Source organism: Oncorhynchus mykiss, unplaced genomic scaffold, assembly GCF_013265735.2.
Source record: "Oncorhynchus mykiss isolate Arlee unplaced genomic scaffold, USDA_OmykA_1.1 un_scaffold_196, whole genome shotgun sequence".
Taxonomy (NCBI): domain Eukaryota; kingdom Metazoa; phylum Chordata; class Actinopteri; order Salmoniformes; family Salmonidae; genus Oncorhynchus; species Oncorhynchus mykiss.
Window position 1 is genome coordinate 680,001 of NW_023493679.1, and position 22,502 is coordinate 702,502.

Here is a 22,502-nt window from a genome sequence, read left to right on the forward strand (position 1 = left end):
TTACAACTATCTACAACATAGTTCTACAGTAATATATTACAACTATCTACAACATAGTTCTACAGTAATATAGTTAAACTGTCTACAACATAGTTCTACAGTAATATAGTAAACTATCTACAACATAGTTCTACAGTAATATATTAAAACTGTCTACAACATAGTTCTACAGTAATATATTAAAACTGTTTACAACATAGTTCTACAGTAATATATTAAAACTGTTTACAACATAGTTCTACAGTAATATATTAAAACTGTCTACAACATAGTTCTACAGTAATATAGATACACTGTTTACAACATAGTTCTACAGTAATGTATTAAAACTGTCTACAACATAGTTCTACAGTAATATAGTAAAACTGTCTACAACATGGTTCTACAGTAATATAGTAAAACTGTCTACAACATAGTTCTACAGTAATATAGTAAACTATCTACAACATGGTTCTACAGTAATATAGTAAAACTGTCTACAACATAGTTCTACAGTAATATATTAAACTATCTACAACATAGTTCTACAGTAATATATTACAACTATCTACAACATGGTTCTACAGTAATATAGTAAAACTGTCTACAACATAGTTCTACAGTAATATAGTAAACTATCTACAACATAGTTCTACAGTAATATAGTTAAACTGTCTACAACATAGTTCTACAGTAATATATTAAACTATCTACAACATAGTTCTACAGTAATATAGATAAACTATCTACAACATAGTTCTACAGTAATATATTACAACTATCTACAACATAGTTCCACAGTAATATAGATACACTGTTTACAATGTAGTTCTACAGTAATGTATTACAACTGTCTACAACATAGTTCTACAGTAATATATTAAAACAGTCTACCCAACGTAGTTGTACTACAGTAGCAGTCAAAAGTTTGGACACACCTACTCATTCAAGGGTTTTTCTTTATTTTTACTATTTTATACATTGTAGAATAATAGGGGAGACATCAAAACTATGAAATAATGTATTTGGAATAATGTTGTTTCAAAAATTGTTAAACAAATCAAAATATATTTTATATTTGAGATTCGACCAAGTAGCCACCCTTTGCCTTGATGACAGCTTTGCACACTCTTGGCATTCTCTCAACCAGCTTCATGAGGTAGTCACCTGGAATGCATTTCAATTAACAGGTGGCCTTGTTAAAAGTAAATGGATTGAATTTCATTCCTTCTTAATGAGTTTGAGCCAATCTGTTGTGTTGTGACAAGGTAGGGGGGATATACAGAAGACAGCCCTATTTGGTAAAAGACCAAGTCCATATTATGGCAAGAACATCTCAAATAAGCAAAGAGAAACTACAGTCCAACATTACTTTAAGACATAAATGTCAGTCAATCCGGAAAATTCTTCAAAAGTTTCTTCAAGTGCAGTTGCAAAAAACCATCAAGCGCTATGATGAAACTGGCTCTCATGAGGACCGCCACAGGAAAGGAAGACCCAGAGTTACCTCTGCTGCAGAGGATCAGTTCATTAGAGTTACCAGCCTCAGAAATTGCAGCCCAAATAAATGCTTCACAGAGTTCAAGTAACAGACACATCTCAACATCAACTGTTCAGAGGAGATTGTGTGAATCAGACCTTCATGGTCAAATTGCTGCAAAGAAACCACTACTAAAGAACAGCAATAAGAGGAAGTGACTTGCTTGGGCCAAGAAACACAAGCAATGGATATTAGACCGGTGGAAATCTGTCCTTTAGTCTGATGAGTCCAAATTTGAGATTTTTGGTTCCAACCGCCGTGTCTTTTTTGAGACGCAGAGTAAGTGAACGGATGATCTCTGCATGTGTGGTTCTCACCGTGAAGCATGGAGGAGGAGGTGTTATGGTGTGGGGGTGCTTTGCTGGTGACACTGTCTGTGATTTATTTAGAATTCAACGCACACTTAACCAGCATGGCTACCACAGCATTCTGCAGCGATAAGCCATCCCATCTGATTTGCGCTTAGTTTGACTATAATTTGTTTTTCAACATGACAATGACTCAACACACCTCCAGGTTGTGTAAGGGCGATTTTACCAAGAAGGACAGTGATGGAGTGCTGCATCAGATGACCTGGCCTCCGCAACCCCCCAACCTCAACCCAATAGAGATGGTTTAGGATGAGTTGAGTGAAGGAAAAGCAGCCAACAAGTGCTCAGCATATGTGGGAACTGCTTCAAGACTGTTGGGAAAAGCATTCCATGTGAAGCTGTTTGGAAGAATGCCAAGAGTGTGCCAAAAGCTGTCATCAAGGCAAAGAGGTGGCTACTTTGAAGAATCTATCAAATCTAAAACATATTTGGATTTGTTTAACAATTTTTGGAAACTACATTATTCCAAATATATTATTTCATAGTTTTGATATGTTCTGTGTGGAAAGGACCCATATCAGTGGATATCTTTACATGACATGTTTGACCATGTACAAGGCATATTTTGAGTTTTGTGGATTCGCACCATATCCTGACATTCTGACTCCAGATGTATCTGTCAGACATCTATAAGAGTAGTGGGGGATTACTCTGAATATCACACATGGACATTTCCTCAGTGTGTGTGTGTGTGTGTGTGTGTGTGATACAGTAGTAACATGGACTCGTTCAGTATCCTGAGATACGGTGACATCCTATTTTCCCTCTTCATGTTTACTGACTGTATACATCACATGTGTGTTGTTTCAGTCCATTCAAGATATATTGATTCCAGATATGCTTCCTCTTGGCTGAGGTCCATATCGGGATGTTGATATGCGTTTTCAGCTCAATCATTTGACCAATATGAAATCCCATATTTTTTATTTTCATGCACACATTTTGGATATTGGTGTGGCCGGATATTGACTCATTAGATATCCTGAGATCGGCCAATGAGGACATCTTATGTTCTCCATATGATGACCAATACAGACAGTAAGCCTAAGTAGCATATTTTCTCAGCACATATTAATGCTTATGACCTTTGACTGAGGTCCATATCAGGATCTTTGATATGCTTAAATAAGAACAATATTTTCTGAAGGCTTATTTGACTTTTTTAAGGACAAGGCTCAACAATTTGACAAGCCTTATTGAATCCATATCGTTCTTTCAGACACCAGCTAAACGTTCTGTATTTCATCTGCATAAAGCCACACCGCGAGGGAAAAGCACTGTAACCGGTTGCCTAGCAACAAGAATCACCTCTTTTTCTGTTGCGGAGTTTCAACTGTCATTTTATTTTTGAATTTGGTCGCGTGGGTAAATGGTGTGCGGTCGAACGGACAACTGGACCAACGAAGAAGTGAGAAGCTGTTCAGAAAATACCTCAAAGAAGTCAGAAGCTGTTCAGAAAATACCTCAAAGAAGTCAGAAGCTGTTCAGAAAATACCTCAAAGAAGTGGACAGCGAAATTGAGTAGCTAATTTCATATGTTTTATTTATCTTAGTAACTAGACTAAAGAACGCCCAGCCTCTCTCTGAACGTTAGCTAATTTGGCCAGCAGCCCAGTCCAGCCTCTCTCTGAACGTTAGCTAATTTGGCCAGCAGCCCAGTCCAGCCTCTCTCTGAACGTTAGCTAATTTGGCCAGCAGCCCAGTCCAGCCTCTCTCTGAACGTTAGCTAATTTGGCCAGCAGCCCAGTCCAGCCTCTCTCTGAACGTTAGCTAGTTTGGCCAGCAGACCAGTCCAGCCTCTCTCTGAACGTTAGCTAATTTGGCCAGCAGCCCAGTCCAGACTCTCTCTGAACGTTAGCTAGTTTGGCCAGCCCAGTCCAGCCTCTCTCTGAACATTAGCTAGTTTGGCCAGCCCAGTCCAGTCCAGCCTCTCTCTGAACGTTAGCTAATTTGGCCAGCCCAGTCCAGTCCTGCCTCTCTCTGAACGTTAGCTAATTTGCCCAGCCCAGCCCAGTCCAGCCTCTCTCTGAACGTTAGCTAGTTTGGCCAGCCCAGTCCAGTCCAGCCTCTCTCTGAACGTTAGCTAATTTGGCCAGCAGCCCAGTCCAGACTCTCTCTGAACGTTAGCTAGTTTGGCCAGCCCAGTCCAGTCCAGCCTCTCTCTGAACGTTAGCTAGTTTGGCCAGCCCAGTCCAGTCCAGCCTCTCTCTGAACGTTAGCTAGTTTGGCCAGCCCAGTCCAGTCCAGCCTCTCTCTGAACGTTAGCTAATTTGGCCAGCCCAGCCCAGTCCAGTCTCTCTCTGAACGTTAGCTAGTTTGGCCAGCCCAGTCCAGTCCAGCCTCTCTCTGAACGTTAGCTAATTTGGCCAGCAGCCCAGTCCAGCCTCTCTCTGAACGTTAGCTCATTTGGCCAGCAGCCCAGCCTCTCTCTGAACATTAGCTAATTTGGCCAGCAGCCCAGTCCAGACTCTCTCTGAATGTTAGCTAATTTGGCCAGCAGTCCAGTCCAGCCTCTCTCTAAACGTTAGCTAATTTGGCCAGCAGTCCGGTCTCTCTCTGAACGTTAGCTAATTTGGCCAGCAGTCCAACCTCTCTCTGAACGTTAGCTAATTTGGCCAGCAGTCCGGTCTCTCTCTGAACGTTAGCTAATTTGGCTAGCAGCCCAGTCCAGTCTCTCTCTGAACGTTAGCTAATTTGGCCAGCAGCCCAGTCCAGCCTCTCTCTGAACGTTAGCTAATTTGGCCAGCAGTCCGGTCTCTCTCTGAACGTTAGCTAATTTGGCCAGCAGCCCAGTCCAGCCTCTCTCATTTTTTAATTAAACCTTTATTTAACTAGGCAAGTCAGTTCAGAATAAATTCGTATTTACAATGACGGCCTACCACCGGTCAAACCCGGACGACGCTGGGACTCCCAATCACGGCCGGTTGTGATACAGCCTATGGGACTCCCAATCACGGCCGGTTGTGATACAGCCTATGGGACTCCCAATCACGTCCGGTTGTGATACAGCCTATGGGACTCCCAATCACGGCCGGTTGTGATACAACCTATGGGACTCCCAATCACGGCCGGTTGTGATACAGCCTATGGGACTCCCAATCACGGACGGTTGTGATACAGCCTATGGGACTCCCAATCACGGCCGGTTGTGATACAGCCTATGGGACTCCCAATCACGGCCGGTTGTGATACAGCCTAGATTCGAACCATGTTGTCTGTAGAGACGCCTCTAGCTCTGAGCTGCAGTGCCTTATACTGCTGGAGCATGTCTACTCCTTATATCTAATAACATGTCAGATATCCGGAAATATATAAAGATATTCCCCTGATTACTGACCCTTTTCGCCCAGGGATAGTTATAAGAATCAGCAGCAGAGAGACTAAGAGACATGCTTGTGGCTCTCATTATATCAGACAACGAGAGGAAGCTTAAAAGCTGCAACTCTCAAATGCGAAAAGAAATGTGTGTGTGTGTGTGTGTTTGAGGCCTCCTTTCTTCTACAGAGTGTCTGCATTAACTACCACAGGGACTGACTGCCACAGATACTAACACAGAGAGAGAGATTGTTTATTTCACTTTATATATTCACTTTATATATTATCTACCTCACTTGCTTTGGCAATGTTAACACATGTTTCCCATGCCAATAAAGCCCTTGAATTGAATTGAATTGAAAAATTGAGAGAGAGAGAGAGAGACAGACAGACAGACAGATAGAGAGAGAGAGGGGGACAGAGAGAGAGAGGACATCAACCACTACACACAGACACAGACAGACAGACAGACAGACAGACAGACAGACAGACAGACAGACAGACAGACAGACAGACAGACAGACAAATAGAGAAAGTACTGCAGTAGTGAGTCATTTAGCAGACTCTCTGATCCAGAGACACTACAGTAGTGAGTCATTTAGCAGACTCTCTGATCCAGAGACACTACAGTAGTGAGTCATTTAGCAGACTCTCTGATCCAGAGACACTACAGTAGTGAGTCATTTAGCAGACTCTGATCCAGAGTCACTACAGTAGTGAGTCATTTAGCAGACTCTCTGATCCAGAGACACTACAATAGTGAGTCATTTAGCAAACTCTCTGGTCCAGAGACACTTTGGTAGTGAGTCATTTAGCAGACTCTCTTATCCAGAGAGACCTACAGTAGCAACTAGGGTTAAGTGCCTTGCTCAAGGGTACATTGACTATACCATAAAGGGCACATTGACTATACCTTAAAGTCTGAGGAACTGTCTGTAGATATCAGAGATAGAATTGTGATAAGGCATATATATAGCTGGTCTCCATCAGAGTCTACCCAGACTCTGCCTAGAGCTGGTCTCCATCAGTATCTACCCAGACTCTGCCTAGAGCTGGTCTCCATCAGTATTTACCCAGACTCTGCCTATAGCTGGTCTCCATCAGAGTCTACCCAGACTCTGCCTAGAGCTGGTGTCCATCAGAGTCTACCCAGACTCTGCCTAGAGATGGCGTCCATCAGAATCTACCCAGACTCTACCTAGAGCTGGTCTCCATCAGTATCTACCCAGACTCTGCCTAGAGCTGGTCTCCATCAGTATCTACCCAGACTCTGCCTAGAGCTGGTCTCCCTCAGAGTCTACCCAGACTCTGCCTAGAGCTGGTGTCCATCAGAGTTTACCCAGACTCTGCCTAGAGCTGGTGTCCATCAGAATCTACTCAGACTCTGCCTAGAGCTGGTCTCCCTCAGAGTCTACCCAGACTCTGCCTAGAGCTGGTGTCGATCAGAGTCTACCCAGACTCTGCCTAGAGCTGGTCTCCATCAGAATCTACCCAGACTCTGCCTAGAGCTGGTGTCTATCAGAGTCTACCCAGACTCTGCCTAGAGCTGGTGTCCATCAGAGTTTACCCAGACTCTGCCTAGATCTGGTCTCCATCAGAGTCTAACCAGACTCTGCCTAGAGCTGGTCTCCATCAGAGTCTACCCAGACTCTGCCTAGAGCTGGTGTCCATCAGAGTCTACCCAGACTCTGCCTAGAGCTGGTGTCCATCAGAGTCTACCCAGACTCTGCCTAGAGATGGCGTCCATCAGAATCTACCCAGACTCTACCTAGAGCTGGTCTCCATCAGTATCTACCCAGACTCTGCCCATAGCTGGTCTCCATCAGAGTCTACCCAGACTCTGCCTAGAGCTGGTCTCCATCAGAATCTACCCAGACTCTGCCTAGAGCTGGTGTCTATCAGAGTCTACCCAGACTCTGCCTAGAGCTGGTGTCCATCAGAGTTTACCCAGACTCTGCCTAGAGCTGGACTCCATCAGAGTCTACCCAGACTCTGCCTAGAGATGGCGTCCATCAGAATCTACCCAGACTCTACCTAGAGCTGGTCTCCATCAGTATCTACCCAGACTCTGCCCATAGCTGGTCTCCATCAGAGTCTACCCAGACTCTGCCTAGAGCTGGTCTCCATCAGAATCTACCCAGACTCTGCCTAGAGCTGGTGTCTATCAGAGTCTACCCAGACTCTGCCTAGAGCTGGTGTCCATCAGAGTTTACCCAGACTCTGCCTAGAGCTGGACTCCATCAGTCTACCCAGACTCTGCCTAGAGCTGGTCTCCATCAGAGTCTACCCAGACTCTGCCTAGAGCTGGTCTCCATCAGAATCTACCCAGACTCTGCCTAGAGCTGGTGTCTATCAGAGTCTACCCAGACTCTGCCTAGAGCTGGTGTCCATCAGAGTTTACCCAGACTCTGCCTAGAGCTGGACTCCATCAGAGTCTACCCAGACTCTGCCTAGAGCTGGTCTCCATCAGAGTCTACCCAGACTCTGCCTAGAGCTGGTCTCCATCAGAGTCTACCCAGACTCTGCCTAGAGCTGGTCTCCATCATAGTCTACCCAGACTCTGCCTAGAGCTGGTCTCCATCAGAGTCTACCCAGACTCTGCCTAGAGCTGATCTTCTGACCAAACTGAGCAACCGGGCCAGAAGGACCTTGGTCAGATAGGTGACCAAGAACCCAATGACAGAACCTCAGAGTTCCTTGGCTGAGATGGGAGAACCTGCCAGAAGGACAACAGTCTCTACAGCACTTCCCCAATCTGGGCTTTATGGGAGAGTGGCCATACAGAATCCACTCCTGAAGACGGAAGCCACTCCTGAGAAAAAATTAGCAAAAAGGTCACATGACAGTTGGAGTTAGCAAAAAGGTCACATGACACCTGTAGTTAGCAAAAAGGTCACATGACACCTGGAGTTAGCAAAAAGGTCACATGACACCTGGAGTTAGCAAAAAGGTCACATGACACCTGGAGTTAGCAAAAAGTCACATGACACCTGGAGTTAGCAAAAAGGTCACGTCACATCATAAGGCAAAAGATTCTGTAGTCTGATGAGACAAACATGTACCTATTTGGCCTGAACGCAAAGACCTACGTCTGGAGAAAACCAGGCACAGCACATCACCCGTCTAACACCATCCTACAATGAAGCATGGTGGTGGCAGCATCATGCTATGGGGATGTTTTCCAGCGGCAGGGACTGGGAGACTGGTAAGGATCGAGGGGACAATGAATGGAGCCAATTACAGGAAAATCCTTAATGAAAACCTGCTTCAGAGTGCAAACAACCTTAGACAAGGGATGAAGATTCACCTTCCAACAGGACAATGAATCAAAGCCTACCGCCAAAGCAATGCTGGAATGGCTTCAGAATAAGAATGTGAAACTCCTTGAGTGGCCCAGCCAAAGCCCAGACTTGAATCCAATTGAAAATCTGTGGAAATTACTGTTCACCGCCGTCTCCCCATCGAACTGAAGAGAGATTACGAAGAATGGGAGAAAATCCCCAAATCCTGATGTGCAAAGCTGATACAGACATACCCAAGACGACTCAAAGCTGATCCAGACATACCCAAGACGACTCAAAGCTGATCCAGACATACCCAAGATGACTCAAAGCTGATACAGACATACCCAAGACGACTCAAAGCTGATACAGACATACCCAAGACGACTCAAAGCTGATCCAGACATACCCAAGACGACTCAAAGCTGATCCAGACATACCCAAGACGACTCAAAGCTGATCCAGACATACCCAAGATGACTCAAAGCTGATACAGACATACCCAAGACGACTCAAAGCTGATCCAGACATACACAAGACGACTCAAAGCTGATCCAGACATACCCAAGACGACTCAAAGCTGATCCAGACATACCCAAGATGACTCAAAGCTGATACAGACATACCCAAGACGACTCAAAGCTGATACAGACATACCCAAGACGACTCAAAGCTGATCCAGACATACCCAAGACGACTCAAAGCTGATCCAGACATACCCAAGACGACTCAAAGCTGATCCAGACATACCCAAGATGACTCAAAGCTGATCCAGACATACCCAAGACGACTCAAAGCTGATCCAGACATACCCAAGACGACTCAAAGCTGATCCAGACATACCCAAGACGACTCAAAGCTGATCCAGACATACCCAAGACGACTCAAAGTATTGACATTGTGGGGCATTATGTGATGAATAAAATGTTATTTGATTTTGATAGGACACACACACCACTCCCTCTTTTACCCTCTCAGGGCGCTGGGCAGAGTCTTTCCCTTCTCTGATTGGCTGTAGCAGTTCCCTTGGGGTTCTGGCACCTCCCCTTTCTCCCTCAGCATGGCGACGGCTGCCGTGGCGATGATGCCCACTCCGTCTCTAAGGCGGCTCTCCAAGGGATACTCCATCTCGTTGTAGGACACAGAGATCATCCCCAGGGGATAGATGTCTGGGGTGAAGTCGGGGTTCCCTGTGGTCAGACTTGGTACGATCCAGATGTAGCCCGACCCAGTCAGACCCAGAGACCTGGCCTCTTCCAATATATACCTGCAGGGGGATCAGATTGTTTAGAATAATATACTGGAGAAGGAAGATGAAGTGAGACATCCCACACCCTCATTTGTAAGGTTTCCATGGAAATCAATGAACTAAGTAGACCAGAACCAGATGCTATATCACTGGTGTCTAAGAGGCAGCTACTCCATTTTAAGTAGACAATGGTAAACGGCCTGACTGAGCTATCTTCATGAATCCATTATGTTTATGAACTAATATATTGACGGTCCAGGATCAGCACAGTTAAATGGGGAACCAGGATCAACACAGTTAAATGGGGAACCAGGATCAGCACAGTTAAATGGTGAACCAGGATCAACACAGTTAAATGGAGAACCAGGATCAACACAGTTAAATGGAGAACCGGGATCAACACAGTTAAATGGTGAACCAGGATCAACACAGTTAAATGGTGAACCAGGATCAACACAGTTAAATGGGGAACCAGGATCAACACAGTTAAATGGTGAACCGGGATCAACACAGTTAAATGGGGAACCAGGATCAGCACAGTTAAATGGTGAACCAGGATCAACACAGTTAAATGGGGAACCAGGATCAACAGTTAAATGGTGAACCAGGATCAACACAGTTAAATGGGGAACCAGGTTCAACACAGTTAAATGGAGAACCAGGATCAACACAGTTAAATGGAGAACCAGGATCAACACAGTTAAATGGTGAACCAGGATCAACACAGTTAAATGGAGAACCAGGATCAACACAGTTAAATGGAGAACCAGGATCAACACAGTTAAATGGAGAACCAGGATCAACACAGTTAAATGGGGAACCAGGTTCAACACAGTTAAATGGAGAACCAGGATCAACACAGTTAAATAGAGAACCAGGATCAACACAGTTAAATGGAGAACCAGGATCAACACAGTTAAATGGAGAACCAGGATCAACACAGTTAAATGGAGAACCAGGATCAACACAGTTAAATGGAGAACCAGGATCAACACAGTTAAATGGGGAACCAGGTTCAACACAGTTAAATGGAGAACCAGGATCAACACAGTTAAATGGAGAACCAGGATCAACACAGTTAAATGGTGAACCAGGATCAACACAGTTAAATGGAGAACCAGGATCAACACAGTTAAATGGAGAACCAGGATCAACACAGTTAAATGGTGAACCAGGATCAGCTGGTGAACCAGGATCAACACAGTTAAATGGTGAACCAGGATCAGTAGCAGTATAACACCCTCTAGTACCTAGTCTCTTCCTAGTAGCAGTATAACAGTATAACAGCCTCTAGTACCTAGCCTCTTCCTAGTAGCAGTATAACAGCCTCTAGTACCTAGCCTCTTCCTAGTAGCAGTATAACAGCCTCTAGTACCTAGTCTCCTCCTAGCAGCAGTATAACAGCCTCTAGTACCTAGCCTCTTCCTAGCAGCAGTATAACAGTATAACAGCCTCTAGTACCTAGTCTCTTCCTAGTAGCAGTATAACAGCCTCTAGTACCTAGCCTCTTCCTAGTAGCAGTATAACACCCTCTAGTACCTAGCCTCTTCCTAGTAGCAGTATAACAGCCTCTAGTACCTAGCCTCTTCCTAGCAGCAGTACAGCAGTATAACAGCCTCTAGTACCTAGCCTCTTCCTAGCAGCAGTATAACAGTATAACAGCCTCTAGTACCTAGCCTCTTCCTAGCAGCAGTATTACAGCCTCTAGTACCTAGCCTCTTCCTAGTAGCAGTATAACAGTATAACAGCGTCTAGTACCTAGCCTCTTCCTAGTAGCAGTATAACAGCCTCTAGTACCTAGTCTCCTCCTAGCAGCAGTATAACAGCCTCTAGTACCTAGCCTCTTCCTAGCAGCAGTATAACAGTATAACAGCCTCTAGTACCTAGTCTCTTCCTAGTAGCAGTATAACAGCCTCTAGTACCTAGCTTCTTCCTAGTAGCAGTATAACACCCTCTAGTACCTAGCCTCTTCCTAGTAGCAGTATAACAGCCTCTAGTACCTAGCCTCTTCCTAGCAGCAGTACAGCAGTATAACAGCCTCTAGTACCTAGCCTCTTCCTAGCAGCAGTATAACAGTATAACAGCCTCTAGTACCTAGCCTCTTCCTAGCAGCAGTATTACAGCCTCTAGTACCTAGCCTCTTCCTACTAGCAGTATAACAGTATAACAGCGTCTAGTACCTAGCCTCTTCCTAGTAGCAGTATAACAGCCTCTAGTACCTAGTCTCCTCCTAGCAGCAGTATAACAGCCTCTAGTACCTAGCCTCTTCCTAGCAGCAGTATAACAGTATAACAGCCTCTAGTACCTAGTCTCTTCCTAGTAGCAGTATAACAGCCTCTAGTACCTAGCCTCTTCCTAGTAGCAGTATAACACCCTCTAGTACCTAGCCTCTTCCTAGTAGCAGTATAACAGCCTCTAGTACCTAGCCTCTTCCTAGTAGCAGTATAACACCCTCTAGTACCTAGCCTCCTCCTTGGAGCAGTATAACAGCCTCTAGTACCTAGCCTCTTCCTAGTAGCAGTATAACAGCCTCTAGTACCTAGTCTCTTCCTAGTAGCAGTATTACAGCCACTAGTACCTAGCCTCTTCCTAGTAGCAGTATAACAGTATAACAGCCTCTAGTACCTAGCCTCTTCCTAGCAGCAGTATTACAGCCTCTAGTACCTAGCCTCTTCCTAGTAGCAGTATAACAGTATAACAGCGTCTAGTACCTAGCCTCTTCCTAGTAGCAGTATAACAGCCTCTAGTACCTAGCCTCTTCCTAGTAGCAGTATAACAGCCTCTAGTACCTAGCCTCTTCCTAGTAGCAGTATAACAGTCTCTAGTACCTAGCCTCTTCCTAGTAGCAGTATAACAGCCTCTAGTACCTAGCCTCTTCCTAGCAGCAGTATAACAGCCTCTAGTACCTAGCCTCTTCCTAGTAGCAGTATAACAGCCTCTAGTACCTAGCCTCTTCCTAGTAGCAGTATAACAGCCTCTAGTACCTAGCCTCTTCCTAGTAGCAGTATAACAGCCTCTAGTACCTAGCCTCCTCCTAGTAGCAGTACAGCAGTATAACAGCCTCTAGTACCTAGCCTCCTCCTAGTAGCAGTATAACAGCCTCTAGTACCTAGCCTCTTCCTAGTAGCAGTATAACAGTATAACAGCGTCTAGTACCTAGCCTCTTCCTAGCAGCAGTATAACAGTATAACAGCCTCTAGTACCTAGCCTCCTCCTTGGAGCAGTATAACAGTATAACAGCCTCTAGTACCTAGCCTCTTCCTAGTAGCAGTATAACAGCCTCTAGTACCTAGCCTCTTCCTAGTAGCAGTATAACAGTATAACAGCCTCTAGTACCTAGCCTCTTCCTAGTAGCAGTATAACAGTATAACAGCCTCTAGTACCTAGCCTCTTCCTAGCAGCAGTATTACAGCCTCTAGTACCTAGCCTCTTCCTAGTAGCAGTATAACAGTATAACAGCCTCTAGTACCTAGCCTCTTCCTAGTAGCAGTATAACAGTATAACAGCATCTAGTACCTAGCCTCTTCCTAGCAGCAGTATAACAGCCTCTAGTACCTAGCCTCTTCCTAGTAGCAGTATAACAGTATAACAGCGTCTAGTACCTAGCCTCTTCCTAGTAGCAGTATAACAGCCTCTAGTACCTAGCCTCTTCCTAGTAGCAGTATAACAGCGTCTAGTACCTAGCCTCCTCCTAGTAGCAGTATAACAGCCTCTAGTACCTAGCCTCCTCCTAGTAGCAGTATAACAGCCTCTAGTACCTAGTCTCCTCCTAGTAGCAGTATAACAGCCTCTAGTACCTAGCCTCTTCCTAGTAGCAGTATAACAGCCTCTAGTACCTAGCCTCTTCCTAGTAGCAGTATAACAGCCTCTAGTACCTAGCCTCTTCCTAGTAGCAGTATTACAGCGTCTAGTACCTAGCCTCTTCCTAGTAGCAGTATAACAGCCTCTAGTACCTAGCCTCCTCCTAGTAGCAGTATAACAGCCTCTAGTACCTAGCCTCCTCCTAGTAGCAGTATAACAGCCTCTAGTACCTAGCCTCTTCCTAGTAGCAGTATAACAGTATAACAGCCTCTAGTACCTAGCCTCTTCCTAGCAGCAGTATAACAGCCTCTAGTACCTAGCCTCTTCCTAGCAGCAGTATAACAGCCTCTAGTACCTAGCCTCTTCCTAGTAGCAGTATAACAGCCTCTAGTACCTAGCCTCTTCCTAGTAGCAGTATTACAGCCTCTAGTACCTAGCCTCTTCCTAGTAGCAGTATAACAGTATAACAGCCTCTAGTACCTAGCCTCTTCCTAGCAGCAGTATAACATCCTCTAGTACCTAGCCTCTTCCTAGTAGCAGTATAACAGTATAACAGCCTCTAGTACCTAGCCTCCTCCTAGCAGCAGTATAACAGTATAACAGCCTCTAGTACCTAGCCTCTTCCTAGTAGCAGTATAACAGCCTCTAGTACCTAGCCTCTTCCTAGTAGCAGTATAACAGCCTCTAGTACCTAGTCTCTTCCTAGCAGCAGTATAACAGTATAACAGCCTCTAGTACCTAGCCTCTTCCTAGTAGCAGTATAACAGTATAACAGCCTCTAGTACCTAGCCTCCTCCTAGCAGCAGTATAACAGTATAACAGCCTCTAGTACCTAGCCTCTTCCTAGTAGCAGTATAACAGCCTCTAGTACCTAGCCTCTTCCTAGTAGCAGTATAACAGCCTCTAGTACCTAGCCTCTTCCTAGTAGCAGTATAACAGCCTCTAGTACCTAGCCTCCTCCTAGCAGCAGTATAACAGCCTCTAGTACCTAGCCTCCTCCTAGCAGCAGTATGACAGCCTCTAGTACCTAGCCTCCTCCTAGCAGCAGTATAACAGCCTCTAGTACCTAGCCTCCTCCTTGGAGCAGTACAGCAGTATTACAGGACTCTGGATCCTCTTCAGCTGGATATGAGCTTTAGAGTTGGCGTCTCCGTCCACAGCGTCCAGCGTGACGACACTCTGAAGGTCCCAACGCACAAAGCTGTGGTCCACCGTCACACGCAGGACATTTATAAACTCCTACAGAGAGACACAACGGTTACTGGGGGGTGGGGGTGTTACTGGGGGGTGGGGGTGTTTGTGTGTGTGTGTGTGTAATGTGTGTGTGTGTCTGTCTGTCTGTCTGTCTGTCTGTCTGTCTGTCTGTCTGTCTGTCTGTCTCTCTGTGTGTGTGTGTGTTTGTGTGTGTGTGTGTGTGTACCTGGTACCCGGGGAACTTAGAGGTGACTATAGAGAAGATGTGCCAGTCATATTCCTCCATTATGTTCATCATCAGTAACGCCTCCTGCATCAGAGACGCTCCAAACTGGAAGAACGAAGACTTCACATCCTGGGGAGGGAGAGGGGGGAGATGGGGGGAGGGAGGGAGAGGGGGAGAGAGGGGGGAGATGGGGGGAGGGAGGGTGGGGGGGGAAAGGAGAGGCAGGGAGGGGGAGAGAGGGAGGGAGAGGGGGAGAAGGAATTGTTACCAGGCATGTCACAGAAGTAGAACGCTAATATCAGTAGAAAGAGAAGAGACAGGAGGAGGAGTATGGAGGTAGAGAGAGGGCCTGGTGATTACATATGGAGAGAGGAGGTAGAGAGAGGAGGTAGAGAGAGGGCCTGGTGATTACATATGGAGAGAGGAGGTAGAGAGAGGAGGTAGAGAGAGGGCCTGGTGATTACATATGGAGAGAGGAGGTAGAGAGAGGAGGTAGAGAGAGGGCCTGGTGATTACATATGGAGAGAGGAGGTAGAGAGAGGAGGTAGAGAGAGGGCCTGGTGATTACATATGGAGAGAGGAGGTAGAGAGAGGAGGTAGAGAGAGGGCCTGGTGATTACATATGGAGAGAGGAGGTAGAGAGAGGAGGTAGAGAGAGGGCCTGGTGATTACATATGGAGAGAGGAGGTAGAGAGAGGAGGTAGAGAGAGGGCCTGGTGATTACATATGGAGAGAGGAGGTAGAGAGAGGAGGTAGAGAGAGGGCCTGGTGATTACATATGGAGAGAGGAGGTAGAGAGAGAGGAGGTAGAGAGAGGAGGAACAGCAACAGTACTTCACAAGATGAATCTCTATCTCCCTCCCTCCTCTCTCTATCTCCCTCTCCCTCACTCTTCTCTCTCCACTCTCCCTGCCACTCTCTCTCTCCACTCTCTCCCTCTCCACCTCTCTCTATCTCCCTCCCTCCTCTCTCTCCACTCTCCCTGCCACTCTCTCTCTCCACTCTCTCCCTCTCCACCTCTCTCTATCTCCCTCACCCCTCTCTCTCCACTCTCCCTGCCACTCTCTCTCTCCACTCTCTCCCTCTCCACCTCTCTCTATCGCCCTCCCTCCTCTCTCTCCACTCTCCATGCCACTCTCTCTCTCCACTCTCTCCCTCTCCACCTCTCTCAATCTCCCTCTCCCTCACCCCTCTCTCTCCACTCTCTCCCTCTCCACCTCTCTCTATCTCCCTCCCTCCTCTCTCTCCACTATCCCTTCCACTCTCTCTCCACTCTCTCTCTCCACCTCTTTCTCTCCATCTCCCTCTCTGTATCCCCCTCTCTAAACTCTCACTCTATATTATCCACTATCTCTTTTGTCAGGCTGTGTGTTGTAACATCAGTAGTGTCAATGTCTCTACTGTAGATGGAACTGTGTGTAGGAGTAGTAACATCAGCACTGTAGTATCAAGGTCTCAACTCACCATCTCTCTGTCAGTCTGTCTTTCTCCATCTCTCTCGCTGTCTGTCTCTTTCCATCTCTCTCTCTGTCTGTCTCTCTCCATCTCTCTCTCTGTCTGCCTCTCTACATCTCTCTGTCTGTCTATCTCCATCTCTCTCTCTCTGTCTGTCTCTTTCCATCTCTCTCTTTGTCTGTCTCTCTCATTCTCTCTCTCTCTGTCTGTCTCTCTCCATCTCTCTCGCTGTCTCTTTCCATCTCTCTCTCTGTCTGTCTCTCTCCATCTCTCTCTCTCTGTCTGTCTCTCTCCGGCGCCGACAGAGATGGCCGCCTCGCTTTGCGTTCCTAGGAAACTATGCAGTTTTTTGTTTTTTTACGTGTTATTTCTTACATTGGTACCCCAAGCAGACACATCGATGGCTCTGAACAAACTTTATTTGACTCTTTGCAAACTGGAATCCATTTATCCGGAGGCTGCATTCATTGTAGCTGGGGATTTTAACAAGGCTAATCTGAAAACAAGACTCCCTAAATTGTATCAGCATATCGATTGCGCAACCAGGGGTGGAAAGACCTTGGATCATTGTTACTCTAACTTCCGCGACGCATATAAGGCCCTGCCCCGCCCTCCTTTCGGAAAAGCTGACCACGACTCCATTTTGTTGATCCCTGCCTACAGACAGAAACTAAAACAAGAGGCTCCCACGCTGAGGTCTGTCCAACGCTGGTCCGACCAATCTGATTCCACACTCCAAGACTGCTTCCATCACGTGGACTGGGACATGTTTCGTATTGCGTCAGACAACAACATTGACGAATACGCTGATTCGGTGAGCGAGTTCATTTGAACGTGCGTTGAACATGTCGTTCCCATAGCAACGATTAAAACATTCCCAAACCAGAAACCGTGGATTGATGGCAGCATTCGCGTGAAACTGAAAGCGTGAACCACTGCTTTTAATCAGGGCAAGGTGACCGGAAACATGACCGAATACAAACAGTGTAGCTATTCCCTCCGCAAGGCAATCAAACAAACTAAGCGTCAATATAGAGACAAAGTAGAATCGCAAGTCAACGGCTCAGACACGAGGTATGTGGCGCCTCTTCAACCTCAGGAGGCTGAAGAAATTCGGCTTGTCACCAAAAGCACTAACAAACTTCTACAGATGCACAATCGAGAGCATCCTGTCGGGCTGTATCACCGCCTGGTACGGCAACTGCTCCGCCCACAACCGTAAGGCTCTCCAGAGGGTAGTGAGGTCTGCACAACGCATCACCGGGGGCAAACTACCTGCCCTCCAGGACACCTACACCACCCGATGTCACAGGAAGGCCATAAAGATCATCAAGGACATCAACCACCCGAGCCACTGCCTGTTCACCCCGCTATCATCCAGAAGGCGAGGTCAGTACAGGTGCATCAAAGCTGGGACCGAGAGACTGAAAAACAGCTTCTATCTCAAGGCCATCAGACTGTTAAACAGCCACCACTAACATTGAGTGGCTGCTGCCAACACACTGACTCAACTCCAGTCACTTTAATAATGGGAATTGATGGGAAATTATGTAAAATATATCACTAGCCACTTTAATGCTACTTAATATAATGTTTACATACCCTACATTATTTATCTCATATGTATACGTATATACTGTACTCTATATCATCGACTGTATCCTTATGTAATACATGTATCACTAGCCACTTTAATGCTACTTAATATAATGTTTACATACCCTACATTATTTATCTCATATGCATACGTATATACTGTACTCTATATCATCGACTGTATCCTTATGTAATACATGTATCACTAGCCACTTTAACTATGCCACTTTATTTACATACTCATCTCATATGTATATACTGTACTCGATACCATCTACTGTATCTTGCCTATACCGCTCTGTACCATCACTTATTCATATATCTTTATGTACATATTCTTTATCCTCTTACACTTGTGTCTATAAGGTAGTAGTTTTGGAATTGTTAGCTAGATTACTTGTTGGTTATTACTGCATTGTCGGAACTAGAAGCACAAGCATTTCGCTACACTCGCATTAATATCTGCTAACCATGTGTATGTGATAAATACAATTTGATTTGATCTCTTTCTCTGTCTGTCTCTCTCCATCTCTCTGTCTGTCTCTCTCCATCTCTCACTCTGTCTGTCTCTCTCCATCTCTCTCTCTCTGTCTGTCTCTCTCCATCTCTCTCTCTCTCTGTCGGTCTCTCTCCATCTCTCTCTCTGTCTCTCTCCATCACTCTCTCTGTATGTCTCTCTCCATCTCTCTCTCTGTCTGTCTCTCTCCATCTCTCTCTCTGTCTGTCTCTCTCCATCTCTTTCTGTCTGTCTCTCTCCATCTCTCTGTCTGTCTCTCTCCATCTCTCTCTCTCTGTCTGTCTCTCTCCATCTCTCTCTCTCCGTCTGTCTCTCTCCATCTCTCTCTCTCTCTGTCTGTCTCTCTCCATCTCTCTCTCTCTGTCTGTCTCTCTCCATCTCTCTCTCTGTCTGTCTCTCTCCATCTCTCTCTCTCTGTCTGTCTCTCTCCATCTCTCTCTCTGTCTCTCTCTCCATCTCTCTGTCTGTCTCTCTCCATCTCTCTCTGTATGTCTCTCTCCATCTCTCTCTCTGTCTGTCTCTCTCCATCTCTCTCTCTGTCTGTCTCTCTCCATCTCTCTCTCTGTCTGTCTGTCTCTCTCCATCTCTCTCTCTCTGTCTGTCTCTCTCCATCTCTCTCTCTCTGTCTGTCTCTCTCCATCTCTCTCTCTCTGTCTGTCTCTCTCCATCTCTCTCTCTGTCTGTCTCTCTCCATCTCTCACTCTCTCTACCTCTCTCCATCTCTCTCTCTGTCTGTCTCTCTCCATCTCTCACTCTCTCTACCTCTCTCCATCTCTCTCTCTGTCTGTCTCTCTCCATCTCTCTCTCTCTGTATCCCCCATCACATTAGGCTTGTTCCAGCTTCCTGTACCTCTGTTCATCTCTCCTCATCTCTCTCTCTCTGTCTCTCTCCATCACTCTCTCTGTATGTCTCTCTCCATCTCTCTCTCTGTCTGTCTCTCTCCATCTCTCTCTCTGTCTGTCTCTCTCCATCTCTCTCTGTCTGTCTCTCTCCATCTCTCTGTCTGTCTCTCTCCATCTCTCTCTCTCTGTCTGTCTCTCTCCATCTCTCTCTCTCTGTCTGTCTCTCTCCATCTCTCTCTCTCTGTCTGTCTCTCTCCATCTCTCACTCTCTCTACCTCTCTCCATCTCTCTCTCTGTCTGTCTCTTTCCATCTCTCTCTGTCTGTCTCTCTCCATCTCTCTCTCTCTGTCTGTCTCTCTCCATCTCTCTCTCTCTGTCTGTCTCTCTCCATCTCTCTCTCTCTCTGTCTGTCTCTCTCCATCTCTCTCTCTGTATCCCCCATCACATTAGGCTTGTTCCAGCTTCCTGTACCTCTGTTCATCTGTCCTCATCTCTCTCTCTCCTCTTGTCTCAATTCAATTCAAGGGGCTTTATTGGCATGGTAAACACATGTCAACATTTCCAAAACAAGTGAGGTAGATAATATACAAAAGTAGTCTCTCCGTCTCTCTCTCTCTCTCCGTGTCCCACATCACATTAGGTTCCAGCTTCCTGTCTTTAGGCTGACTAACATGATGCCTCCTTTAACAACCTCACTCTGTCTGTCTCTCTCCATCTCTCTCCGTCTCTCTCTCTCTCCGTGTCCCACATCACATTAGGTTCCAGCTTCCTGTCTTTAGGCTGACTAACATGATGCCTCCTTTAACAACCTCACTCTGTCTGTCTCTCTCCATCTCTCTCCGTCTCTCTCTCTCTCCGTGTCCCACATCACATTAGGTTCCAGCTTCCTGTCTTTAGGCTGACTAACATGATGCCTCCTTTAACAACCTCACTCTGTCTGTCTCTCTCCATCTCTCTCCGTCTCTCTCTCTCTCCGTGTCCCACATCACATTAGGTTCCAGCTTCCTGTCTTTAGGCTGACTAACATGATGCCTCCTTTAACAACCTCACTCTGTCTGTCTCTCTCCATCTCTCTCCGTCTCTCTCTCTCTCTCTCCGTGTCCCACATCACATTAGGTTCCAGCTTCCTGTCTTTAGGCTGACTAACATGATGCCTCCTTTAACAACCTCACTCTGTCTGTCTCTCTCCATCTCTCTCCGTCTCTCTCTCTCTCCGTGTCCCACATCACATTAGGTTCCAGCTTCCTGTCTTTAGGCTGACTAACATGATGCCTCCTTTAACAACCTCACTCTGTCTGTCTCTCTCCATCTCTCTCCGTCTCTCTCTCTCTCCGTGTCCCACATCACATTAGGTTCCAGCTTCCTGTCTTTAGGCTGACTAACATGATGCCTCCTTTAACAACCTCACTCTGTCTGTCTCTCTCCATCTCTCTCCGTCTCTCTCTCTCTCCGTGTCCCACATCACATTAGGTTCCAGCTTCCTGTCTTTAGGCTGACTAACATGATGCCTCCTTTAACAACCTCACTCTGTCTGTCTCTCTCCATCTCTCTCCGTCTCTCTCTCTGTCTCTCCGTGTCCCACATCACATTAGGTTCCAGCTTCCTGTCTTTAGGCTGACTAACATGATGCCTCCGTTAACAACCTCACTCTGTCTGTCTCTCTCCATCTCTCTCCGTCTCTCTCTCTGTCTCTCCGTGTCCCACATCACATTAGGTTCCAGCTTCCTGTCTTTAGGCTGACTAACATGATGCCTCCTTTAACAACCTCTCTCTGTCTGTCTCTCTCCATCTCTCTCCGTCTCTCTCTCTCTCTCCGTGTCCCACATCACATTAGGTTCCAGCTTCCTGTCTTTAGGCTGACTAACATGATGCCTCCTTTAACAACCTCTCTCTGTCTGTCTCTCTCCATCTCTCTCCGTCTCTCTCTCTGTCTCTCCGTGTCCCACATCACATTAGGTTCCAGCTTCCTGTCTTTAGGCTGACTAACATGATGCCTCCTTTAACAACCTCTCTCTGTCTGTCTCTCTCCATCTCTCTCCGTCTCTCTCTCTCTCTCCGTGTCCCACATCACATTAGGTTCCAGCTTCCTGTCTTTAGGCTGACTAACATGATGCCTCCTTTAACAACCTCTCTCTGTCTGTCTCTCTCCATCTCTCTCCGTCTCTCTCTCTCTCTCTCCGTGTCCCACATCACATTAGGTTCCAGCTTCCTGTCTTTAGGCTGACTAACATGATGCCTCATTTAACAACCTCACTCTGCCGGTATGTTATTCTAACCAGAGAAGAGACGAAGGGAGAAAGAGGGCAGAATTATGCTAAAATACCCTCCGTGTACCAACGTAAAACACCAAATAATTCATGCAGAGCAAAATTAGGCCGATATCCACTAATTATCAAAATCCGGAAAAGAGCTGTTAAAAATTTACAACCACCTAAAAGGAAGCGATTCCCAAACCTTCCATAACAAAGACATCGCCTACAGAGAGATGAACCTGGAGAAGAGTCCCCTAAGCAAGCTGGTCCTGGGGCTCTGTTCACAAACACAAACAGACCCCACAGAGCACCAGGACAGCAGCACAATTAGACCCAACCAAATCATGAGAAAACAAAAAGATAATTACTTGACACATTGGAAAGAATTAACAAAAAAACAGAGCAAACTAGAATGCTATTTGGCCCTAAACAGAGAGTACACAGAGGCAGAATACCTGACCACTGTGACTGACCCAAAATTAAGGAAATCTTGTACAGACTCAATGAGCATAGCCTTGCTATTGAGAAAGGCCGCCGTAGGCAGACAAGGCTCTCAAGAGAAAATAGGCTATGTGCTCACTGCCCACAAAATGAGGTGGAAACTGAGCTGCACTTCCTAACCTCCTGCCCAATGTATGACCATATTAGAGATACATATTTCCCTCAGATTACACAGATCCACAAAGAATTCCAAAACAAATCACATTTTGATAAACTCCCATATCTACTGGGGGAAATACCACAGTGTGCCATCACAGCAGCAAGATCTGTGACCTGTTGCCACGAGAAAAGGGCAACCAGTGAAGAACACACCATTGTAAATACAACCCATATTTATGCTTATTTATTTTCCCTTTTGTACTTTAACTATTTGTGCAAATAA

General features: G+C 46.0%; 1 protein-coding gene across 1 annotated transcript in view; it reads right to left on the bottom strand.

Annotated features, from left to right (window-relative positions):
- Window positions 1-22,502, bottom strand: part of LOC110514365 (glutamate receptor ionotropic, NMDA 2A) — a 193,924-nt gene that overhangs the window by 83,902 nt on the left and 87,520 nt on the right. Inside the window, exons 5-7 of the mRNA XM_036972876.1 lie at window positions 14,957-15,085; window positions 14,603-14,775; window positions 9,457-9,753 (exon numbers count right to left, since the gene is read on the bottom strand). Of these exons, the coding sequence (XP_036828771.1) occupies window positions 9,457-9,753; window positions 14,603-14,775; window positions 14,957-15,085 (599 nt within the window). The remainder of the gene's footprint in view (window positions 1-9,456; window positions 9,754-14,602; window positions 14,776-14,956; window positions 15,086-22,502) is intronic.